This window comes from Anomaloglossus baeobatrachus, chromosome 12 (genome assembly GCF_048569485.1).
Source record: "Anomaloglossus baeobatrachus isolate aAnoBae1 chromosome 12, aAnoBae1.hap1, whole genome shotgun sequence".
Taxonomy (NCBI): domain Eukaryota; kingdom Metazoa; phylum Chordata; class Amphibia; order Anura; family Aromobatidae; genus Anomaloglossus; species Anomaloglossus baeobatrachus.
In genome coordinates this window covers 10486287-10510589 of record NC_134364.1, presented here as the reverse complement: position 1 = coordinate 10510589, position 24303 = coordinate 10486287, and the positions used below count along the sequence as shown (strand labels likewise).

The window sequence follows — 24303 nt, the reverse complement described above, 5'->3', positions numbered from 1 at the left end:
TGCACGGAGAAGCCGGCAGGACCCCAGCGACCAGAGCACTGCGCTACGGTACATGGTGCCCCCCGTACTTAGGACCCTCTGATAGTGATCATCCTAGCTCTGCTGCGTTACTCCACGGCTCCATCCTACCTCTGCTGCGTTACTCCACGGCTCCATCCTACCTCTGCTGCGTTACTCCACGGCTCCATCCTACCTCTGCTGCGTTACTCCACGGCTCCATCCTAGCTCTGCTGCGTTACTCCGCAGCTCCATCCTAGCTCTGCTGCGTTACTCCACAGCTCCATCCTAGCTCTGCTGCATTACTCCACGGCTCCATCCTAGCTCTGCTGTGTTACTCCACAGCTCCATCCTAGCTCTGCTGCGTTACTCCACGGCTCCATCCTAGCTCTGCTGCATTACTCCACGGCTCCATCCTAGCTCTGCTGCGTTACTCCGCAGCTCCATCCTAGCTCTGCTGCATTACTCCACTGCTCCATCCTAGCTCTGCTGCATTACTCCACAGATCCATCCTAGCTCTGCTGCGTTACTCCATGGCTGCATCCTAGCTCTGCTGCGTTACTCCACGGCTCCATCCTAGCTCTGCTGCATTACTCCACGGCTCCATCCTAGCTCTGCTGCGTTACTCCACGGCTCCATCCTACCTCTGCTGCGTTACTCCACGGCTCCATCCTAGCTCTGCTGCGTTACTCCGCAGCTCCATCCTAGCTCTGCTGCATTACTCCACGGCTCCATCCTAGCTCTGCTGTGTTACTCCGCAGCTCCATCCTAGCTCTGCTGCGTTACTCCACGGCTCCATCCTAGCTCTGCTGCATTACTCCACGGCTCCATCCTAGCTCTGCTGCGTTACTCCGCAGCTCCATCCTAGCTCTGCTGCATTACTCCACTGCTCCATCCTAGCTCTGCTGCATTACTCCACAGATCCATCCTAGCTCTGCTGCGTTACTCCATGGCTGCATCCTAGCTCTGCTGCGTTACTCCACGGCTCCATCCTAGCTCTGCTGCATTACTCCACGGCTCCATCCTAGCTCTGCTGCGTTACTCCGCAGCTCCATCCTAGCTCTGCTGCGTTACTCCACGGCTCCATCCTAGCTCTGCTGCATTACTCCACGGCTCCATCCTAGCTCTGCTGCGTTACTCCGCAGCTCCATCCTAGCTCTGCTGCATTACTCCACTGCTCCATCCTAGCTCTGCTGCATTACTCCACAGATCCATCCTAGCTCTGCTGCGTTACTCCACTGCTCCATCCTAGCTCTGCTGCGTTACTCCACAGATCCATCCTAGCTCTGCTGCGTTACTCCATGGCTGCATCCTAGCTCTGCTGCGTTACTCCACGGCTCCATCCTAACTCTGCTGCGTTACTCCACGCCACTGTCCTAGCTCTGCTGCGTTACTCCACTGCTCCATCCTAGCTCTGCTGCGTTACTCCACAGGTCCATCCTAGCTCTGCTGCGTTAGTCCACAGCTCCATCCTAGCTCTGCTGCGTTACTCCACGGCTCCATCCTAGCTCTGCTGCATTACTCCACGGTTCCATCCTAGCTCTGCTGCGTTACTCCACGGCTCCATCCTAGCTCTGCTGCGTTACTCCACGCCACTGTCCTAGCTCTGCTGCGTTACTCCACTGCTCCATCCTAGCTCTGCTGCGTTACTCCACAGATCCATCCTAGCTCTGCTGCGTTACTCCATGGCTGCATCCTAGCTCTGCTGCGTTACTCCACGCCACTGTCCTAGCTCTGCTGCGTTACTCCACTGCTCCATCCTAGCTCTGCTGCGTTAGTCCACAGCTCCATCCTAGCTCTGCTGCGTTAGTCCACAGCTCCATCCTAGCTCTGCTGCGTTACTCCATGGCTCCATCCTAGCTCTGCTGCGTTACTCCATGGCTCCATCCTAGCTCTGCTGCGTTACTCCGCAGCTCCATCCTAGCTCTGCTGCTTTACTCCACTGCTACATCCTAGCTCTGCTGCGTTACTCCACTGCTCCATCCTAGCTCTCCTGCGTTACTCCACAGCTCCATCCTAGCTCTGCTGCGTTACTCCATGGCTCCATCCTAGCTCTGCTGCGCTACTCCATGGCTCCATCATAGCTCTGCTGCGTTACTCCATGGCTCCATCCTAGCTCTGCTGCGTTACTCCATGGCTCCATCATAGCTCTGCTGCGTTACTCCATGGCTCCATCCTAGCTCTGCTGCGTTACTCCATGGCTCCATCCTAGCTCTGCTGCGTTACTCCACAGCTCCATCCTAGCTCTGCTTCGTTACTCCATTGCTACATCCTAGCTCTGCTTCGTTACTCCATTGCTACATCCTAGCTCTGCTTCGTTACTCCATTGCTACATCCTAGCTTTGCTGCGTTACTCCACGCCAACATCCTAGCTCTTCTGCGTTACTCCACAGGTCCATCCTAGCTCTGCTGCATTACTCCATTGCTACATCCTAGCTCTGCTGCGTTACTCCACTGCTACATCCTAGCTCTGCTGCATTACTCCATTGCTACATCCTAGCTCTGCTGCGTTACCCCACTACTCCATCCTAGCTCTGCTGCGTTAATCCACGGCTCCATCCTAGCTCCGCTTCGTTAATCCATGGCTTCATCCCTGCTGCGTTACTCCACGGCTCCATCCTAGCTCTGCTGCGTTACTCCATGGCTCCATCCTAGCTCTGCTGCGTTACTCCACGGCTCCATCCTAGCTCTGCTGCGTTACTCCACGGCTCCATCCTAGCTCTGCTGCGTTACTCCACGGCTCCATCCTAGCTCTGCTGCGTTACTCCATGGCTCCATCCTAGCTCTGCTGCGTTACTCCATGGCTCCATCCTAGCTCTGCTGCGTTACTCCACGGCTCCATCCTAGCTCTGCTGCGTTACTCCACGGCTCCATCCCAGCTTTGTTGCGTTACTCCACGGCTCCATCCTAGCTCTGCTGCGTTAATCCACGGCTCCATCCTAGCTCTGCTGCGTTACTCCACGGCTCCATCCTAGCTCTGCTGCGTTACTCCACGCCAACATCCTAGCTCTGCTGCGTTACTCCACTGCCCCATCCTAGCTCTGCTGCGTTACTCCACGGCTCCATCCTAGCTCTGCTGCGTTACTCCACGGCTCCATCCTAGCTCTGCTGCGTTACTCCACTGCTACATCCTAGCTCTGCTGCGTTACTCCACTGCTACATCCTAGCTCTGCTGTGTTACTCCACAGCTCCATCCTAGCTCTGCTGCGTTACTCCACGGCTCCATCCTAGCTCTGCTGCGTTACTCCACGGCTCCATCCTAGCTCTGCTGCGTTACTCCACTGCTACATCCTAGCTCTGCTGCGTTACTCCACTGCTACATCCTAATTGCTACGTAGCTCCACATCTCCATCCTAGGTCTCCTCTGTAAGTTTACCACCACTAGCAACATAGTGAGTGCAGCTCTGGATTATAATGCAGGGTGTAACTCAGGATCAGTAATGTAATGTATGTACACAGTGACTGCACCAGCAGAATAGTGAGTGCAGCTCTGGAGTATAATACAGGAGGTAACTCAGGATTAGTAATGTAATGTATGTACACAGTAACTGCACCAGCAGAATAGTGAGTGCAGCTCTGGAGTATAATACAGGGGGTAACTCAGGATTAGTAATGTAATGTATGTACACAGTAACTGCACTAGCAGAATAGTGAGTGCAGCTCTGGAGTATAATACAGGAGGTAACTCAGGATCAGTAATGTATGTACACAGTGACTGCACCAGCAGAATAGTGAGCGCAGCTCTGGAGTATAATACAGGACGTAACTCAGGATCAGTAATGTAATGTATATACACAGTGACTGCACCAGCAGCAGAATAGTGAGTGCAGCTCTGGAGTATAATACATGAGGTAACTCAGGATCAGCAATGTAATGTATATACACAGTGACTGCACCAGCAGAATAGTGAGTGCAGCTCAGGAGTATAATACAGGAGGTAACTCAGGATCAGTAATGTAATGTATGTACACAGTGACTGCACCAGCAGAATAGTGAGTGCAGCTCTGGAGTATAATACAGGCGGTAACTCAGGATCAGTAATGTATGTATATACACAGTGACTGCACCAGCAGAATAGTGAGTGGAGCTCAGGAGTATAATACAGGCGGTAACTCAGGATCAGCAATGTAATGTATATACACAGTGACTGCACCAGCAGAATAGTGAGTGCAGCTCTGGAGTATAATACAGGCGGTAACTCAGGATCAGTAATGTATGTATATACACAGTGACTGCACCAGCAGAATAGTGAGTGCAGCTCTGGAGTATAATACAGGCGGTAACTCAGGATCAGTAATGTATGTATATACACAGTGACTGCACCAGCAGAATAGTGAGTGGAGCTCAGGAGTATAATACAGGCGGTAACTCAGGATCAGCAATGTAATTTATATACACAGTGACTGCACCAGCAGAATAGTGAGTGCAGCTCTGGAGTATAATACAGGAGGTAACTCAGGATCAGTAATGTAATGTATGTACACAGTGACTGTACCAGCAGAATAGTGAGTGGAGCTCAGGAGTATAATACAGGCGGTAACTCAGGATCAGCAATGTAATTTATATACACAGTGACTGCACCAGCAGAATAGTGAGTGCAGCTCAGGAGTATAATACAGGAGGTAACTCAGGATCAGTAATGTGATGTATATACAGTCATATGAAAAAGTTTGGGCACCCCTGTTAATGTTAACCTTTTTTCTTTATAACAATTTGGGTTTTTGCTATTTCGGTTTCATATATCTAATAACTGATGGACTGAGTAATATTTCTGTATTGAAACGAGGTTTATTGTACTAACAGAAAATGTGCAATCCGCATTTAAACAAAATTTGACCGGTGCAAAAGTATGGGCACCCTTATCAATTTCTTGATTTGAACACTCCTAACTACTTTTTACTGACTTACTAAAGCACTAAATTGGTTTTGTAACCTCATTGAGCTTTGAACTTCATAGGCAGGTGCATCCAATCATGAGAAAAGTTACCGTATTTTTCGCTTAATAAGACGCACTTTTCCTCCCAAAAATTTGGGAGGAAAATGGGGGTGCGTCTTATAATCCGAATATAGCGGTACCTGGGGGTCCTGTCTGTGCGGCGATCGGGCGGCCGGGTGCCTGTGGCTGCGTGCAAGCGGCCGGGTACCTGTGCTTGCGTGCAGTGGCAGCCGGGTACCCGTGGCTGTGTGCGGCCGGGCGCTGTGTGCGGCCGGGCGCTGTGTACGGCCGGGCGCTGTGTGCGGTCGGGTGCCCGTGCGGGCGGCTGACAGCTGCCGCCCTCACACAGGCACCTGGCTGCCGCACGCACGCAAGCACAGGTACCTGGCCGCTTGCATGCAGGGTGGGCGGGCAGCCTGCTGGCTGCCACTCTCTGCGTGCGGGGCGGGCGGCTGTGCAGCAAGCTACCCAGTTTGTCCGCGGTCCCACTTTCAAATGATGGCGCCGGGAGCGGGCGCGTGCGCAGATTGAGCCCTTGGATGAGAGCTCCATGTACGCATGCGTCGCTCCGGGCGCCATCACTTGAATCGGGACCGCGGACACACTGGGAAAACACGGCATCGGTCTGCTCTACCACTGAGCAGTCACCGCCGCTGCCACCACTGAGCCGTCACCGCCGCTGCCACCACTGAGCCGTCACCGCCGCTGCCACCACTGAGCCGTCACCGCCGCTGCCACCACTGAGCCGTCACCGCCGCTGCCACCACTGAGCCGTCACCGCCGCTGCCACTACTGAGCCATCATTTGAACTGGGACTGCGGACACTGGGACACTCACTGCACCGGCCTGCTGCATGACTCACCCGCCGCCGCTGCTGCCGCCACCACGGACCCCCTGCCACTGACCTGCCACGCCTGCCAGCACAACCTGTGCCTCCTGTGACCCCGCTTCACCACCACTGCTGCCACCCTAAGGTAAGAGAACACCGGAGTATAAGACTGACCCCATTTTTCTTTTTTTTTTCTTTTTTTTACCTTTTTTATGTCTAAATTTGGGATGCGTCTTCTAATCCGGTGCGCCTTATAAAGCGAAAAATACAGTATTTAAGGTGGCCACTTTAAGTTGTTCTTCTATGTGAATCTCCTATGAAGAGAGGCATCATGGGCTCCTCAAAACAACTCTCAAATGATCTGAAAACAAAGATTATTCAACATAGTTGTTCGGGGGAAGGTACAAAAAGTTGTCTCAGAGATTTAAACTGTCAGTTTCCACTGTGAGGAACATAGTAAGGAAATGGAAGAACACAGGTACAGTTCTTGTTAAGCCCAGAAGTGGCAGGCCAAGAAAAATATCAGAAAGGCAGAGAAGAAGAATGGTGAGAACAGTCAAGGACAATCCACAGACCACCTCCAAAGACCTGCAGCATCATCTTGCTGCAGATGGTTTCAATGTGCATCGGTCAACAATACAGCGCACGTTGCACAAGGAGAAGCTGTATGGGAGAGTGATGAGAAAGAAGCCGTTTCTGCAAGCACGCCACAAACAGAGTCGCCTGAGGTATGCAAAAGCACATTTGGACAAGCCAGATACATTTTGGAAGAAGGTCCTGTGGACTGATGAAACAAAGATTGAGTTGTTTGGTCATACAAAAAGGCGTTATGCATGGAGGCAAGAAACACGGCATTCCAAGAAAAGCACTTGCTACCCACAGTGAAATTTGGTGGAGGTTCCATCATGCTTTGGGGCTGTGTGGCCAATGCCGGCACCGGGAATCTTGTTAAAGTTCAGGGTCGCATGGATTCAACTCAGTATCAGCAGATTCTTGACAATAATGTGCAAGAATCAGTGACGAAGTTGAAGTTACGCAGGGGATGGATATTTCAGCAAGACAATGATCCAAAACACCGCTCCAAATCTACTCAGGCATTCATGCAGAGGAACAATTACAATGCTCTGGAATGGCCATCCCAGTCCCCAGACCTGAATATCATTGAACATCTGTGGGATGATTTGAAGCGGCTGTCCATGCTCAGCGACCATCAAACTTACCTGAACTGGAATTGTTTTGTAAACAGGAATGGTCAAATCTACCTTCATCCAGGATCCAGGAACTCATTAACAGCTACAGGAAGCCACTAGAGGCTGTGATTTCTGCAAAAGGAGGATCTACAAAATATTAATGTCACTTTTATGTTGAGGTGCCCATACTTTTGCACCGGTCAAATTTTGTTTAAATGCGGATTGCACATTTTCTGTTAGTACAATAAACCTCATTTCAATCCAGAAATATTACTCAGTCCATCAGTTATTAGATATATGAGACTGAAATAGCAAAAACCCAAATTGTTATAAAGAAAAAGGTTAACATTAATAGGGGTGCACAAACTTTTTCATATGACTGTACACAGTAGAATAGTGAGTGCAGCTCTGGAGTATATTATAGGATATAGCTCAGGATCAGTAATGTAATGTACACAGTGACTGCACCAGCAGAATAGTGAGTGCAGCTCTGGAGTATAATACAGGAGGTAACTCAGGATCAGTAATGTATGTACACAGTGACTGCACCAGCAGAATAGTGAGTGCAGCTCTGGGGTATAATACAGGAGGTAACTCAGGATCAGTAATGTATGTACACAGTGACTGCACCAGCAGAATAGTGAGTGCAGCTCTGGAGTATAATACAGGAGGTAACTCAGGATCAGTAATGTATGTACACAGTGACTGCACCAGCAGAATAGTGAGTGCAGCTCTGGAGTATAATACAGGAGGTAACTCAGGATCAGTAATGTAATGTATGTACACAGTGACTGCACCAGCAGAATAGCGAGTGCAGCTCTGGAGTATAATACAGGAGGTAACTCGGGATCAGTAATGTAATGTATGTACACAGTGACTGCACCAGCAGAATAGTGAGTGCAGCCCTGGAGTATAATACAGGAGGTAACTCAGGATCAGTAATGTAATGTATGTACACAGTGACTGCACCAGCAGAATAGTGAGTGCAGCTCTGGAGTATAATACAGGAGGTAACTCAGGATCAGTAATGTAATGTATGTACACAGTGACTGCACCAGCAGAATAGTGAGTACAGCTCTGGAGTGTAATACAGGAGGTAACTCAGGATCAGTAATGTAATGTATGTACACAGTGACTGCACCAGCAGAATAGTGAGTGCAGCTCTGGAGTATAATACAGGAGGTAACTCAGGATCAGTAATGTAATGTATGTACACAGTGACTGCACCAGCAGAATAGTGAGTGCAGCTCTGGAGCATAATACAGGAGGTAACTCGGGATCAGTAATGTAATGTATGTACACAGTGACTGCAGCAGCAGAATAGTGAGTGCAGCTCTGGAGGATAATACAGGATTCGTGTAATTACAATGGATCCCGGTGTGGGGTTCGGCTCTTGCTGTCCGGGGGTTACTCCTTTGTTGTGATGAGTGTATTCCTTCTGGAGCTGTTGGATTCTATTGTATAATTGCAGTAATAAATTATTGGGACATCCTCGGTTATTGTAATAGATAATGGCTTTCTGCTGATTGCACATGTCCCTGTCGCAGCAGCACACACTGTCCTCTCCCTATAATGTGCTGGTAATGATGTGTCATTGCCCCGGACGCTTCTTATTAGGTGGATACGAGGCGGTGCTCCCTGTACGCTCTCTGTATACCTGGTGTATATGGAGCTGTGCGCCCCCTGTATACATAGTGTCTGTGCTCGCTGTTTGTATCTAATGTTGCCGGATGAGGCTCCTCTGACACATTACTGCCCTTATAGGATGTGGAAGGGTCACAAAGGTGATAAAGCCACATAAACAGCAGCTGTGGCATCATTAATGGCACCCGTGTGTCACCCCCCGATCCGTATATACATCCTCCGAGCGGCCTGTTCCCGGCCATTATACAGGGTATTGGGGTAATCACTGGTGGGGTATTAGGTGGCCGCTGAGGGATGATGATGATGATGATGATGGCCCGCATCCATGAGTAATTATCTGTCCGGCTGACTCAGACTCGGCAATAACCCATTTTTATATTAATGAATCCATCTTTTATGAGATCGATCCCTTTGATTACCTGTGCCCCTCTGACCCCATAATAATCAGTGCTGGGAGAGGATGCACAGCCGTCCTCCTCCTCCTTCATTCATTAATTACCTTTTGGCCTCGTTACATCTGATGAATTTCTTTTATAGCAAACTTGACGGGCCACGCGGAGAAGGTCGGAATCGAGAACTTCGAGCTCCTCAAGGTCCTGGGCACGGGAGGTAGGTCACTTAAACTAAAGCCATTTTTCACATGAGAATTTTGCACTTTTCAGCAATATTTTGCAAAAACTGCGACGTGTGAATATCAGCTGAGGCCTCCGCTGTCACCTCTGCAGCGCGCGATTCAGCGGATGCCGTATATAACGAGGTAATGCGGGGGGACGGATCTGCACAGGCAGCACCGATGGGCACAGAGGCCTCCGTGTGCCGCCCTATGACCTCTAGGTACAACCTCGGGGTACCATGTGCAGCTTTACCGCTCTCGGCCGCCCTCATCCTGACATTTCCCTGTAGCTCACACCTCCATATATCGAGCTTCTCTCTGGGGGCGGCTCGTTCACTTCATCCTTCCATCAATGACGCGAAATATCTAGGAAAATTCACCAATGACTTTCCGGGCCGAATCCATCAATGTAATGCACCACTTTATGTGCACAAAGAACTTCCTGCAATGATTCTGCATCAATGACAAATTCTGCACTTCTCTAATAGATTTTGGGTTTGCATTATTCACTATTAGCAAGATCTCTGCTTGCTGTGGGCATTGTGGCTTCCACGTAGAGGCAGCACAAGGGGGTCCATACAGAGCGGATATGTCCCACCTGCCTGGATCGGCTTTGTTAGTCTGTCATAGCTTATAAAGAGGTCCTTAAGATTGTTTCCATTCACTGTCAGCAAGCAGAGATCTTGCAAATAGTAAGAAATGGAAACAGAAGGTGTGATGAAGCAGTGAACCTTTGACTTGTGGCTCGTACACTATGTATTCATAAGGCAGAGGTTAAAAGGAGGGGCCTATAGAGCTAGTATATGGCGGTATACAAGGCTTGTATATGGCGGTATATTGTACGTTTCCAGCTTTATGGGATAGCGGAGTCTGCTGCAGTTTTCATGTATATACCGTATTTTTCAGTTTATAAGACACACCCCAAATGCAGAATAAAAAAAAGTGGAAAATAAAAATGGGGTCCGTCTTATAATCAATCCGGTGGTGCCTAAGGCTGCTTTCACACCTCCGGTTTCTGCAATGCGGCACAATCCGGCACTTTGCAGGAAAATCGCAACTGTTTTTTTTTTTTTTTTGCTGCCGGTTGCATTTTTACTGCATGGACTTTAAGTAGTGCTGCATTGTGCCGCATGGCCTTGCGTTCCATCCGGTTTTTGCCGCATGCGGCAGATTTAGCCGATGCGGCGGCCGGATGGAACGTTGCCTGGCACGTTTTTTCGTGCGGCAAAAAAAAAACCGCATCACGCTGCATCCAGCCGATGCAGTGCATTTTTCAATGCATGCCTATGGCGGCGCAATGCGGCAAAAACCGCATCCGGACGCCGCATGCGGTTTTTGCCACTGCGCATGCTCAGTAGCATGCCGCAAGCGGCAAAAAACGGACGGGCCGCATCGGAAAAACTTATGCAAAGGATGCGGTGTTTTCACCGCATCCGTTGCATAGCTTGCACAGCCGGATTGAGCCGCACTGCTCAAGCCGGATGTGTGAAAGCAGCCTTACCGGAGGGGGCAGCAATGGTGGTGGAGAGGGGTCACAGGAGACAGGGGCGGTGGGTGTCCCTGAAACTGTAGGCTGTGCTGGGGCTGTGACAGAGACTTCAGTAGCTGTGCTGGGGCTCGGGCTGCGGCGGGCGGTGCGGGCTTCAAAGAAATTGTGCCCGGAGTTCGTGCAGATCTGCGCAAGCACCACCTCCGGCTGCCATTTTCCTTAAGTCTGGGTCTGGGAGATTAATGAGCCAGAGGCGTCGCATGCGCAGATGAGAGCTTCAGCCGAGAGCTCCATCTGTGCACGCGCCAATTCCCGGCGGCATTATATGAAGTCCTCAACGCCCGCCCCGCAGTGCCAGTCCAGCCACCGGAGACCCCATACAGACGCCCCAGACCCCGCACAACCGCCCGCCGCAGACTGCGCACAAAAGTGCGTCTTATAATCCGAAAAATATGGTATAGATTTTTTAATCTGGAGCCAATAAGTGGCATTCACAGGAGGTATCGCTGGAAAATCATCCAACGAATATCTCCAAGTGTGCAACACAATACCCGTCGGTGAACGCCACTTGTCCAGATCTAGGTGCGTATCAGAACTACCGCCAGCCCTTGATGGGGGGCATCGAGTAAACACAGCATATCCTTGTTATATAGACATCCCCCCGCCATGCTTTGCCCATAGGGGGTGACATATGTGTGATGGGGGTCTGTAGTCACACACCTCGTATTAATGGCGGCACAGTCTGCGGCGGGATCAGGGTGCACAGCACAAAATTAGGTGTGTCATTGTGGCTGCAGAGCACTGTGGTGTTACCCAACCTCGGCGGCGGAGGGGAAATGCTGTCCGGCCCGTCAGATATTTGGACATCTCTTCCTTCATCTGTTTGTGGTTTTTGGTGCAGATTTTGTCCTTCTAAAAGAAAAATGAAAAAAAGTGAAATAGGAAAAGGGAGAAAGTTGGACGGTCTAGTGGGGTCTTACTATAGTCTGTCTCCGGATGTGGGTAACAGAATTGGGCAGGTGACTAGGTTTGGATCTCCCTTTTTTAGCCCAATCGAAGAGCTGCTGAAAACGGCAGCACCTCATAGCATTTTTATTGGGCGCCGGTGTCCTTGCAGAGAAAAAATGAGGATTAATGGCCTCTACTTTTCCGGATAGAGACTTGCAGCGGAGTTGGGTAGGCGGCGGCACAGTACAGCAGGGGTCTACGCTCGGCCAGCACACGGCCTGCGATGCCACCGCTGTGGATGAGCGAACAATTGCTAATAGTAAGCCACTGCGGTTCTTACGCCGTGTGCCGAGGACGTCGGCCGGAATCCATTATGGAAGGATAGCTCTTACCGCTGTCTGTTTCTTTGTAGCTTACGGCAAAGTGTTCCTGGTGCGGAAGATCAGCGGCCATGACTCCGGGAAGCTCTATGCCATGAAAGTATTAAAGAAGGCGACTATAATCCAGAAAGCCAAGACGGCGGAGCACACGCGGACGGAGCGGCAGGTGCTGGAGCACATCCGCCAGTCTCCATTCCTCGTTACACTTCATTACGCCTTCCAGACGGACACAAAACTTCATCTCATTTTGGGTAAGAATTGATACGTTATTGTTTAATGGTTCATTAATATAAGATGTAACAATGTATTCTCCAATGGGTGACGCGGGGTTCACCGTGCAAGAGGCAGAGGGGCTCTTATCTGGGAATGGTGCCAGCTCCAGGAGAGCAGGGAGGGGAATGACCGATCCCGAAATGGGGAGAGGGGATATATTCTCACCAGGTTCCCCGCCCGCCGTACATTAACCCGGGCAGAGACGCTCGCTGCCGGGGGCATCTGGGGCTCGGAGGCGCAAGTGCTCGATCGCGTTATCTGCCTCTTGTCACTAACGAGTTTACAGGTTGGATATTAATGTCTGGAGAGGATGGATGAGATTTCTAGGTGTAACGTTTAAGAGAACAATTTGGAATTGGGGAGTGCGGGAGCTGGACGGTCACCAGAAGCTAAAACAAAGCCTCAGCATTACGGAGCTGAGAGACTGAAGACGGGATCAATATAAAGTCTGTCGCTACTTTATCCAAAATCACATCTTCAGTCCAAAAATGTCTTCCACCGTGCCGGCATAATAGTTATTCCAAGATCCTATCCCAATATGCAATAGGCTTATTAATAATTTTAGCAAATGACTCCAATTAGAAATGTAGTATAGTTCTCCTGATATAGCAATGTCTCTTACCTCATGTGCAGGGCATTGCAGGTTAGGTATCCATGGGTACAAGCACTCATATAGTGACAGTTAGTTGCTCATAGCCATGGATACCTAAGCTGCAATGCCCTGCACATGAGGTAAGAGACATGACTATATCAGTAGATGTAAACTGCATTTTTAATTACAGAAATTTGCTAATATTAATATGCCTGTTACATATTGGGATAGGATCATCGTAATAACCTCTTTAAGTGTCTCACTTCTGTGTAACTCTACTGCTTGTTAATAAGTATAGTAACGAGAAAGACATCGAAACAAATTACAGTAGGCAGGGGCAGGTCTGTGTCTCTGTATGGTGAGCGGGGGCGGGTCTTTGTCTCTGGTGAGCGGGGGCAGGTCTTTATCTCTGTATGGTGAGCGGGGGCGGGTCTTTGTCTCTGTATGGTGAGCAGGGGCAGGTCTTTATCTCTGTATGGTGAGCGGGGGCAGGTCTTTATCTCTGTATGGTGAGCGGGGGCAGGTCTTTATCTCTGTATGGTGAGCGGGGGCAGGTCTTTATCTCTGTATGGTGAGCGGGGGCGGGTCTTTGTCTCTGTATGGTGAGCAGGGGCAGGTCTTTATCTCTGTATGGTGAGCGGGGGCAGGTCTTTATCTCTGTATGGTGAGCGGGGGCAGGTCTTTATCTCTGTATGGTGAGCGGGGGCGGGTCTTTGTCTCTGTATGGTGATCGGGGGAAGGTCTTGGTCTCTGGTGAGCGAAGGTGGGTCTTTGTCGCTGTATGGTGAGCGGGGGCGGGTCTTTGTCTCTGTATGGTGAGCGGGGACAGGTCTTTGTCTCTGTATGGTGAGTGGGGGCAGGTCTTTGTCTCTGTATGGTGAGCGGGGACAGGTCTTTGTCTCTGTATGGTGAGCGGGGACAGGTCTTTGTCTCTGGGGAGCGGGGGCGCGTCTTTGTCTCTGTATGGTGAGCGAAGGTGGGTCTTGTCTTTGTCTCTGTATGGTGAGCCGGGGCAGGTCTTCGTCTCTGTATGATGAACGGGGGCAGGTCTTTGTCTCTATATGGTGATCAGGGGGAGGTCTTTGTCTCTGTATGGTGAGTGGGGGCGGGTCTTTGTCTCTGTATGGTGAGTGGGGGCGGGTCTTTGTCTCTGTATGGTGAGTGGGGGCGGGTCTTTGTCTCTGTATGGTGAGTGGGGGCGGGTTTTTATATCTGTATGGGGGGCGGGTCTTTATCTCTGGTGAGTGGGGCGGGTCTTTATCTTTATACGGTGAGCGAGTGCAGGTCTTTATCTCTTTGGTGAGCGGGGCAGTTCTTTGTCTCTGTATGGTGAGCGGGGCAGTTCTTTGTCTCTGTATGGTGAGCGGGGGCAGGTCTTTGTCTCTGTATGGTGAGTGGGGCGGGTCTTTATCTTTATACGGTGAGCGGGTGCAGGTCTTTATCTCTATGGTGAGCGGGGGTGCGTCTTTGTCTCTGTATGGTGAGCGGGGGCAGTTCTTTGTCTCTGTATGGTGAGCGGGGGCAGTTCTTTGTCTCTGTATGGTGAGCGGGGCAGTTCTTTGTCTCTGTATGGTGAGCGGGGGCAGTTCTTTGTCTCTGTATGGTGAGCGGGGCAGTTCTTTGTCTCTGTATGGTGAGCGGGGCAGATCTTTGTCTCTGTATGGTGAGTGGGGGCGGGTCTTTGTCTCTGTATGGTGAGTGGGGGCGGGTCTTTGTCTCTGTATGGTGAGTGGGGGCGGGTCTTTGTCTCTGTATGGTGAGTGGGGGCGGGTTTTTATCTCTGTATGGGGGGCGGGTCTTTATCTCTGGTGAGTGGGGCGGGTCTTTATCTTTATACGGTGAGCGGGTGCAGGTCTTTATCTCTATGGTGAGCGGGGCAGTTCTTTGTCTCTGTATGGTGAGCGGGGGCAGTTCTTTGTCTCTGTATGATGAGCAGGAGGGCGGGTCTTTGTCTCTGTATGATGAGCAGGAGGGCGGGTCTTTGTCTCTGTATGGTGAGTGGGGGTGGGTCTTTGTCTCTGGTGAGCGGGGGTGGGTCTTTGTCTCTGGTGAGCGGGGGCGGGTTTTTGTCTCTGTATGGTGAGCGGGGGCAGTTCTTTGTCTCTGTATGGTGAGCGGGGCAGATCTTTGTCTCTGGTGAGCGGGGGCGGGTCTTTGTCTCTGGTGAGCGGGGGCGGGTTTTTGTCTCTGTATGGTGAGCGGGGGTGGGTCTTTGTCTCTGAGCAGGGATGGGTCTTTGTCTCTGGTCGGGGGCGGGTCTTTGTCTCTGGTGAGCGGGGGCGGGTTTTTGTCTCTGTATGGTGAGCGGGGGTGGGTCTTTGTCTCTGGTGAGCAGGGATGGGTCTTTGTCTCTGGTCGGGGGCGGGTCTTTGTCTCTGGTGAGCGGGGGCGGGGTTTTGTCTCTGTATAGGGGTGGATATAGTGCTGGCTGAATGCTCATGAGAAGGAAATAAATATCAATGGATGGCAAGTGAGTGATTATGATAATCGTGACCGCTCCTGTGCATCTGTGAGTGGTGTAACCTTCCTGTGCGGATGGTGGCAGCAGGACCACACGTCCACACTTTTACTCTGCCTTTGATAAGACGTGGTCTTGACTTTCCCTTCTATCTTTGATTTTGCAGATTACATTAATGGAGGCGAGCTCTTTACGCATTTGTCCCAGAGGGAGAAGTTCACAGAGAGTGAAGTGCAGCTCTACATCGGGGAGATCGTCCTGGCCCTCGAGCACCTGCACAAGGTCAGCTCCTTTGTGGCAGCCGTACGTGGCTCAGGAAGGATGGCGGCTTTAGTGGTTAGGGGTACCATAAGGTGGCGCAGAGGTGGGGTGCACTGCGGGGAGCCGGGGGATGAGTGGCTGCCGAAACACTGATTTTGTTGTTTCCGTGTTTTTCATGTCTCTCGCGTTAAGAGCTCATAAATGCAGAAACTTAGAGCATAATTCCAGGATCTCGTCACCGCCTTCAAATAAAACCAGAAACCTTACTGGTGTAATGGGAGGGATCGGTCATTCTAGGAAAGCTGGATGACAACCAATATGGAAACCTTCACCGCCATCAGAGGGACTGGTACCCAGCTTTCCTGGGATCCTGATTAGCCATTGTGCCTAGTTCTGCGGCAGCACATCCATACGATGTGATCAGAAGATGTTTTTTATTTTGCAAATGTCTTAGAGTTTTGTAATGATTTCATCATAATCGCTGCAAAGACGTAAAGGTTTAAGCTCGGGTCCTTCTACATAGCAGGTGTGGACTCAGACCCTGGGGAGAAGACAGAAGCGTTTTTGTAACGCTTCTGCCTTCCATTTTTCCAGCTACATAGCGCTCAGTGAGGATTCATGCAGCATTGGCACAAATCACAGAACATGCAGTGATGTAAGCAGATAAAGTATACAATAAAGCTGCAGAAATGACGTTTTTTTCTCAGCACCACAGGTTGGGGGGCAGTAAGAGAGGGTAGTGGAGTGGGGGGGGGATACTTTCAGGGTCCTGGTAAAGTCACATTTTGCATTTGTTGATGTATTATTATTACTGGGCGGCACGGTGGCTCAGTGGTTAGCACTGCACTCTGGTGGCTCAGTGGTTAGCACTGCAGTCTTGTGGTGGCTCAGTGGTTAGCACTGAAGCCTTGCAGCGCTGGGGTCCTGGGTTCAAATTCCACCAAGGACACCATCTGCAAGGAGTTTGTATCTTCTCCCCGTGTTTGTGTGGGTTTCCTCTGGGCTCTCCGGTTTCCTCCCACACACCAAAGACATACAGACAGGGACTAGATTGTGAGCCCCAATGGGGACAGTGTTACCAATGTATGTAAAGCGCTGTGGAATTAACAGCGCTATATAAATGAATAAAATTATTATTATTATTATTACTATTGGATTGCACATAGTGGAGGCAGAGTCTTTATTCTGGGGGGGGGGGGACCCGCGACCTCTCTTCCCCCTTCGCGGTTTAGTTTATCTCCTCCGTTCTGGATAGATGTAGTCTAAACAATGCAAACAAGAGTGAAATGTGAAGGAGATCTTCCGCGTGGAGGAGGGGTCTGATTTTAAGTATAGAATGCTTAATGCATAATAAAAAAGTTCTACAACTTTCTACAATACTTCGTGTTTCACTTCCGACACATCTCTGCTTGCTGTAAGTGAACGGGCTCTTGTGATATACTAGTATAACAGATGAGGGGACCGTTATATCCTCTCTGCACTATCCTCTGGGCACCAGACTTGCATTTTTCCTGATACATTGTTGCAGACTTTCAGGATGGGAGAGAATCCCGGCGGGGCCGGGTGCATTCTTCTTCTTCAGAGTTTCTCTCGCCCTCGTAAATCCTCTGGGAGGATTTATTGCTGTTTATGTCCCGGATGCCTGACTTATCCGCAGCCGCTTCCCTGCCCAGTCCTCGCTGTAAGATGTCACTGAAATGATAATCTCCTTAACTTTTTCCTTCACTTGCAGCTAGGGATAATATACCGGGATATCAAACTCGAAAATATCCTCCTGGACTCCAGCGGCCACGTGGTCCTAACCGATTTTGGTCTTAGTAAGGAGTTTCTATCAGATGAGGTAAGTGACTTGCATGGGTCTTTACACTTAAAAAAAAAAAAAAAAATACAATCAAACAAAAAAAACTTCCAATCACTAATCTAGGGCTTAGTAGCAGGTTTGAGCTGCCATTAACCCCTTACTACCCCAATTGCCACTGTACCAGGGCAGTCCAGAAGAGCCGGGTAAAGTTCCCGGGATTATCACATCTAATGGATGCGACAATCCTGGGCGGCTGCAGGCTGCTATTTTCAGACTGGGGGGGGCAATAACCATGGGTTACTCCAGTCTAAGAATACCAGCCCACAGCTTTATCTTAACTAGGTATCAAAATTGGGGGGGTTTATTAATCATTTCAATAATTTAAAATAAATAAAAGCTGCATGTGGTTTCTCCTTTTTTTGATACGCAGCCCAAAATAGGTGCACAGCTGGGGGCTGCAGCCTTCAGCCGTATGCTTTATCTGTGCTGAGTATCCTAATATGGGGGACACTATGACAATTATTTATTTTTACTGTACGCTATAGACCCGCAGATCGGCGTCTGTGATTGGAAGCCTCAGACAATCTGTCACTCAGAGTGGGGGCGCGTCTGACTGCAACCAATCACAGACACCAGTGGGCGGGGAAAGTAGTGCATACACCATGAAGGCTAATTTGTGTCATTCAGGGATTGAGGTGCTGCATTCACCTCAATAATCCCTGGAATCATAACTGGGAATGTGGCAGCCTGTATACAGGAGCAGAAGTAAATCCTCCCCTAATGTGACCCTCTGCAATATGCTTATTGCCATAAAATACAGTATTGTTTTCAGCAATGTGAGTGCGGCGCACCGCACAGCGACACTGCTATCTACACCAACCGCGTATATAATATTCTGTGTCTTATTCTACATGGAATGATCCATTTCTTTACTTCTAGAATGAGCGAGCCTATTCCTTCTGTGGGACCATCGAATATATGGCACCGGAGATCGTCCGAGGAGGGGATTCTGGACACAACAAGGTACCATGATCTATATGTGCTGTGTAATGATGTCATCACCGATATCTGGTGATGGATAGGAGGTGTTCTCAGTGATGTCACTGCTGATCTCTGGTGATGTATAGGCGGCGTTCTCAGTGATGTCATCACCGATATCTGGTGATAGATAGGAGGTGTTCTCAGTGATGTCACCGCTGATCTCTGGTGATGGATAGGAGGTGTTCTCAGTGATGTCACCGCTGATCTCTGGTGATGGATAGGAGGTGTTCTCAGTGATGTCACTGCTGATCTCTGGTGATGGATAGGAGGTGTTCTCAGTGATGTCACTGCTGATCTCTGGTGATGTATAGGCGGCGTTCTCAGTGATGTCATCACCGATATCTGGTGATAGATAGGAGGTGTTCTCAGTGATGTCACCGCTGATCTCTGGTGATGGATAGGAGGTGTTCTCAGTGATGTCACCGCTGATCTCTGGTGATGGATAGGAGGTGTTCTCAGTGATGTCACCGCTGATCTCTGGTGATGGATAGGAGGTGTTCTCAGTGATGTCACTGCTGATCTCTGGTGATGGATAGGCGGTGTTCTCAGTGATGTCACTGCTGATGTCTGGTGATGGATAGGAGGTGTTCTCAGTGATGTCACTGCTGATCTCTGGTGATGGATAGGAGGTGTTCTCAGTGATGTCACCGCTGATCTCTGGTGATGGATAGAAGGTGTTCTCAGTGATGTCACCGCTGATCTCTGGTGATGGATAGGAGGTGTTCTCAGTGATGTCACTGCTGATCTCTGATGGATAGGAGGTGTTCTCAGTGATGTCACCGCTGATCTCTGGTGATGGATAGGAGGTGTTCTCAGTGATGTCACCGCTGATCTCTGGTGATGGATAGGAGGTGTTCTCAGTGATGTCACCGCTGATCTCTGGTGATGGATAGGCGGTGTTCTCAGTGATGTCACCGCTGATCTCTGGTGATGGATAGGAGGTGTTCTCAGTGATGTCACCGCTGATCTCTGGTGATGGATAGGAGGTGTTCTCAGTGATGTCACTGCTGATCTCTGGTGATGTATAGGCGGCGTTCTCAGTGATGTCATCACCGATATCTGGTGATAGATAGGAGGTGTTCTCAGTGATGTCACCGCTGATCTCTGGTGATGGATAGGAGGTGTTCTCAGTGATGTCACCGCTGATCTCTGGTGATGGATAGGAGGTGTTCTCAGTGATGTCACCGCTGATCTCTGGTGATGGATAGGAGGTGTTCTCAGTGATGTCACCGCTGATCTCTGGTGATGGATAGGAGGTGTTATCAGTGATGTCACCGCTGATCTCTGGTGATGGATAGGAGGTGTTCTCAGTGATGTCACTGCTGATCTCTGGTGATGGATAGGAGGTGTTCTCAGTGATGTCACCGCTGATCTCTGGTGATGGATAGGAGGTGTTCTCAGTGATGTCACTGCTGATCTCTGGTGATGGATAGGCGGTTTTCTCAGTGATGTCACTGCTGATCTCTGGTGATGGATAGGAGGTGTTCTCAGTGATGTCACCGCTGATCTCTGGTGATGGATAGGAGGTGTTCTCAGTGATGTCACTGCTGATCTCTGGTGATGGATAGGCGGTGTTCTCAGTGATGTCACTGCTGATGTCTGGTGATGGATAGGAGGTGTTCTCAGTGATGTCACCGCTGATCTCTGGTGATGGATAGGCGGTGTTCTCAGTGATGTCACTGCTGATCTCTGGTGATGGATAGGAGGTGTTCTCAGTGATGTCACTGCTGATCTCTGATGGATAGGAGGTGTTCTCAGTGATGTCACCGCTGATCTCTGGTGATGGATAGGAGGTGTTCTCAGTGATGTCACCGCTGATCTCTGGTGATGGATAGGAGGTGTTCTCAGTGATGTCACCGCTGATCTCTGGTGATGGATAGGAGGTGTTCTCAGTGATGTCACCGCTGATCTCTGGTGATGGATAGGAGGTGTTCTCAGTGATGTCACCGCTGATCTCTGGTGATGGCTAGGAGGTGTTCTCAGTGATGTCACCGCTGATCTCTGGTGATAGATAGGAGGTGTTCTCAGTGATGTCACCGCTGATCTCTGGTGATGGATAGGAGGTGTTCTCAGTGATGTCACCGCTGATCTCTGGTGATGGATAGGAGGTGTTCTCAGTGATGTCACCGCTGATCTCTGGTGATGGATAGGAGGTGTTCTCAGTGATGTCACCGCTGATCTCTGGTGATGGATAGGAGGTGTTCTCAGTGATGTCACCGCTGATCTCTGGTGATGGATAGGAGGTGTTCTCAGTGATGTCACCGCTGATCTCTGGTGATGGATAGGAGGTGTTCTCAGTGATGTCACTGCTGATCTCTGGTGATGGATAGGCGGTGTTCTCAGTGATGTCACTGCTGATGTCTGGTGATGGATAGGAGGTGTTCTCAGTGATGTCACTGCTGATCTCTGGTGATGGATAGGAGGTGTTCTCAGTGATGTCACTGCTGATCTCTGATGGATAGGAGGTGTTCTCAGTGATGTCACCGCTGATCTCTGGTGATGGATAGGAGGTGTTCTCAGTGATGTCACCGCTGATCTCTGGTGATGGATAGGAGGTGTTCTCAGTGATGTCACTGCTGATCTCTGGTGATGGATAGGAGGTGTTCTCAGTGATGTCACCGCTGATCTCTGGTGATGGATAGGAGGTGTTCTCAGTGATGTCACCGCTGATCTCTGGTGATGGCTAGGAGGTGTTCTCAGTGATGTCACCGCTGATCTCTGGTGATAGATAGGAGGTGTTCTCAGTGATGTCACCGCTGATCTCTGGTGATGGATAGGAGGTGTTCTCAGTGATGTCACCGCTGATCTCTGGTGATGGATAGGAGGTGTTCTCAGTGATGTCACTGCTGATCTCTGGTGATGGATAGGAGGTGTTCTCAGTGATGTCACCGCTGATCTCTGGTGATGGATAGGCGGTGTTCTCAGTGATGTCACCGCTGATCTCTGGTGATGGATAGGAGGTGTTCTCAGTGATGTCACCGCTGATCTCTGGTGATGGATAGGAGGTGTTCTCAGTGATGTCACCGCTGATCTCTGGTGATGGATAGGAGGTGTTCTCAGTGATGTCACCGCTGATCTCTGGTGATGGATAGGAGGTGTTCTCAGTGATGTCACTGCTGATCGCTGGTGATGGATAGGAGGTGTTCTCAGTGATGTCACTGCTGATCTCTGGTGATGGATAGGAGGTGTTCTCAGTGATGTCACTGCTGATCTCTGGTGATGGATAGGAGGTGTTCTCAGTGATGTCACTGCTGATCTCTGGTGATGGATAGGAGGTGTTCTCAGTGATGTCACTGCTGATCTCTGGTGATGGATAGGAGGTGTTCTCAGTGATGTCACCGCTGATCTCTGGTGATGGATAGGAGGTATTCTCAGTGATGTCACCGCTGATCTCTGGTGATGGATAGGAGGTGTTCTCAGTGATGTCACCGCTGATCTCTGGTGATGGATAGGAGGTGTTCTCAGTGATGTCACCGCTGATCTCTGGTGATGGATAGGAGGTGTTCTCAGTGATGTCACTGCTGATCTCTGGTGATGGATAGGCGGTGTTCTCAGTGATGTCACCGCTGATCTCTGGTGATGGATAGGAGGTGTTCTCAGTGATGTCACCGCTGATCTCTGGTGATGGATAGGAGGTGTTCTCAGTGATGTCACCGCTGATCTCTGGTGATGGATAGGCGGTGTGCTCAGTGATGTCACCGCTGATCTCTGGTGATGGATAGGCGGTGTTCTCAGTGATGTCACCGCTGATCTCTGGTGATGGATAGGAGGTGTTCTCAGTGATGTCACTGCTGATCTCTGGTGATGGATAGGAGGTGTTCTCAGTGATGTCACCGCTGATCTCTGGTGATGGATAGGAGGTGTTCTCAGTGATGTCACTGCTGATCTCTGGTGATGGATAGGAGGTGTTCTCAGTGATGTCACTGCTGATCACTGGTGATGGATAGGCGGTGTTCTCAGTGATGTCACTGCTGATCTCTGGTGATGGATAGGTGGTGTTCTCAGTGATGTCACTGCTGATCTCTGGTGATGGATAGGAGGTGTTCTCAGTGATGTCACTGCTGATCTCTGGTGATGGATAGGAGGTGTTCTCAGTGATGTCACTGCTGATCTCTGGTGATGGATAGGAGGTGTTCTCAGTGATGTCACTGCTGATCTCTGGTGATGGATAGGTGGTGTTCTCAGTGATATCACCGCTGATCTCTGGTGATGGATAGGAGCTGTTCTCAGTGATGTCACTGCTGATCTCTGGTGATGGATAGGAGGTGTTCTCAGTGATGTCACTGCTGATCTCTGGTGATGGATAGGCGGTGTTCTCAGTGATGTCACTGCTGATCTCTGGTGATGGATAGGTGGTGTTCTCAGTGATGTCACTGCTGATCTCTGGTGATGGATAGGTGATGTTCTCAGTGATGTCACTGCTGATCTCTGGTGATGGATAGGAGGTGTTCTCAGTGATGTCACCGCTGATCTCTGGTGATGGATAGGAGGTGTTCTCAGTGATGTCACCGCTGATCTCTGGTGATGGATAGGAGGTGTTCTCAGTGATGTCACCGCTGATCTTTGGTGATGGATAGGAGGTGTTCTCAGTGATGTCACCGCTGATCTCTGGTGATGGATAGGAGGTGTTCTCAGTGATGTCACCGCTGATCTCTGGTGATGGATAGGAGGTGTTCTCAGTGATGTCACCGCTGATCTCTGGTGATGGATAGGCGGTGTTCTCAGTGATGTCACTGCTGATCTCTGGTGATGGATTGGCGGTGTTCTCAGTTATGTCACCGCTGATCTCTGGTGATGGATAGGAGGTGTTCTCAGTGATGTCACCGCTGATCTCTGGTGATGGATAGGAGGTGTTCTCAGTGATGTCACTGCTGATCTCTGGTGATGGATAGGCGGTGTTCTCAGTGATGTCACCGCTGATCTCTGGTGATGGATAGGAGGTGTTCTCAGTGATGACATTTGCATACCATTCACTGTCAGTAAGCAGAGAGGTTAGAATTGTCAGGAGTATTTGAGTATAAGTGTTAGACGCTTTCATTACTTTAAATTATGTAACGTGTTCTATGGTTTTGTTTTTTTGGGATAAGACTTTCTGCCATTGTCGTGTTTCAGGCTGTCGACTGGTGGAGTTTGGGCGTCCTGATGTACGAGCTGCTGACCGGAGCGTCACCATTCACCGTAGACGGGGAGAAAAATTCCCAAGCAGAAATCTCTAAGTACGTCCTTCAGGAATATGATCCTAATAGTGTCAGGTGTCCTGACTATCCTCATCCCTGTAAATACTCTGTGCTGCTGTGAGGCTATGTAACTCATGTCACTAGATCCGCACTCCCCTCTCCTGAAATACTCTGCTCTGCTGGGGCCGCTTTTCTTCCCCTTCTATAACTCTGTGTCCCTCTCCTCCCATAAAACCATAAAATACTATTTGCTGATGGGGACCCTGCTCTAATCCTCTGTGCTGCTTTTTAACTGACATTTTTATTAATGTCTCTTCAGTAAAGTACTTATAGTAATGGAATTTTTTTTTTCTTTGAAGGAGAATATTAAAAAGCGACCCTCCCTACCCCCCAGAGATGAGCGAGCTGGTGAAAGATCTCATTAGATGTCTGCTGATGAAGGACCCCAACAAGCGGCTCGGCTGCGGCCCCACCGGCTGCGAGGAAATAAGGAAACATCCTTTCTTCCAGGTGAGTTTCTCATACTGATTCGATGTCTCCACTGACAGGGCAGAAGCTGCAGCTGCATCCCCCCCCTCCCTGCATATTATTACCCCAGTACCGTACAAGGAGGAGAAAACTACAGGCCACAGCCAGGGTCATGTATTCACATGCGCTGCTGATTTATTGGCTTT

General features: G+C 49.9%; 1 protein-coding gene across 1 annotated transcript in view; it reads left to right on the top strand.

Moving 5' to 3' along the window:
- The window catches only part of RPS6KA5 (ribosomal protein S6 kinase A5), a 62721-nt gene that overhangs the window by 11108 nt on the left and 27310 nt on the right, over window positions 1-24303 (top strand). Inside the window, exons 2-8 of the mRNA XM_075330594.1 lie at window positions 9134-9205; window positions 12059-12277; window positions 15516-15631; window positions 17343-17450; window positions 18351-18434; window positions 23565-23668; window positions 23989-24139. Coding sequence (XP_075186709.1) covers window positions 9134-9205; window positions 12059-12277; window positions 15516-15631; window positions 17343-17450; window positions 18351-18434; window positions 23565-23668; window positions 23989-24139 — 854 coding nt within the window. The remainder of the gene's footprint in view (window positions 1-9133; window positions 9206-12058; window positions 12278-15515; window positions 15632-17342; window positions 17451-18350; window positions 18435-23564; window positions 23669-23988; window positions 24140-24303) is intronic.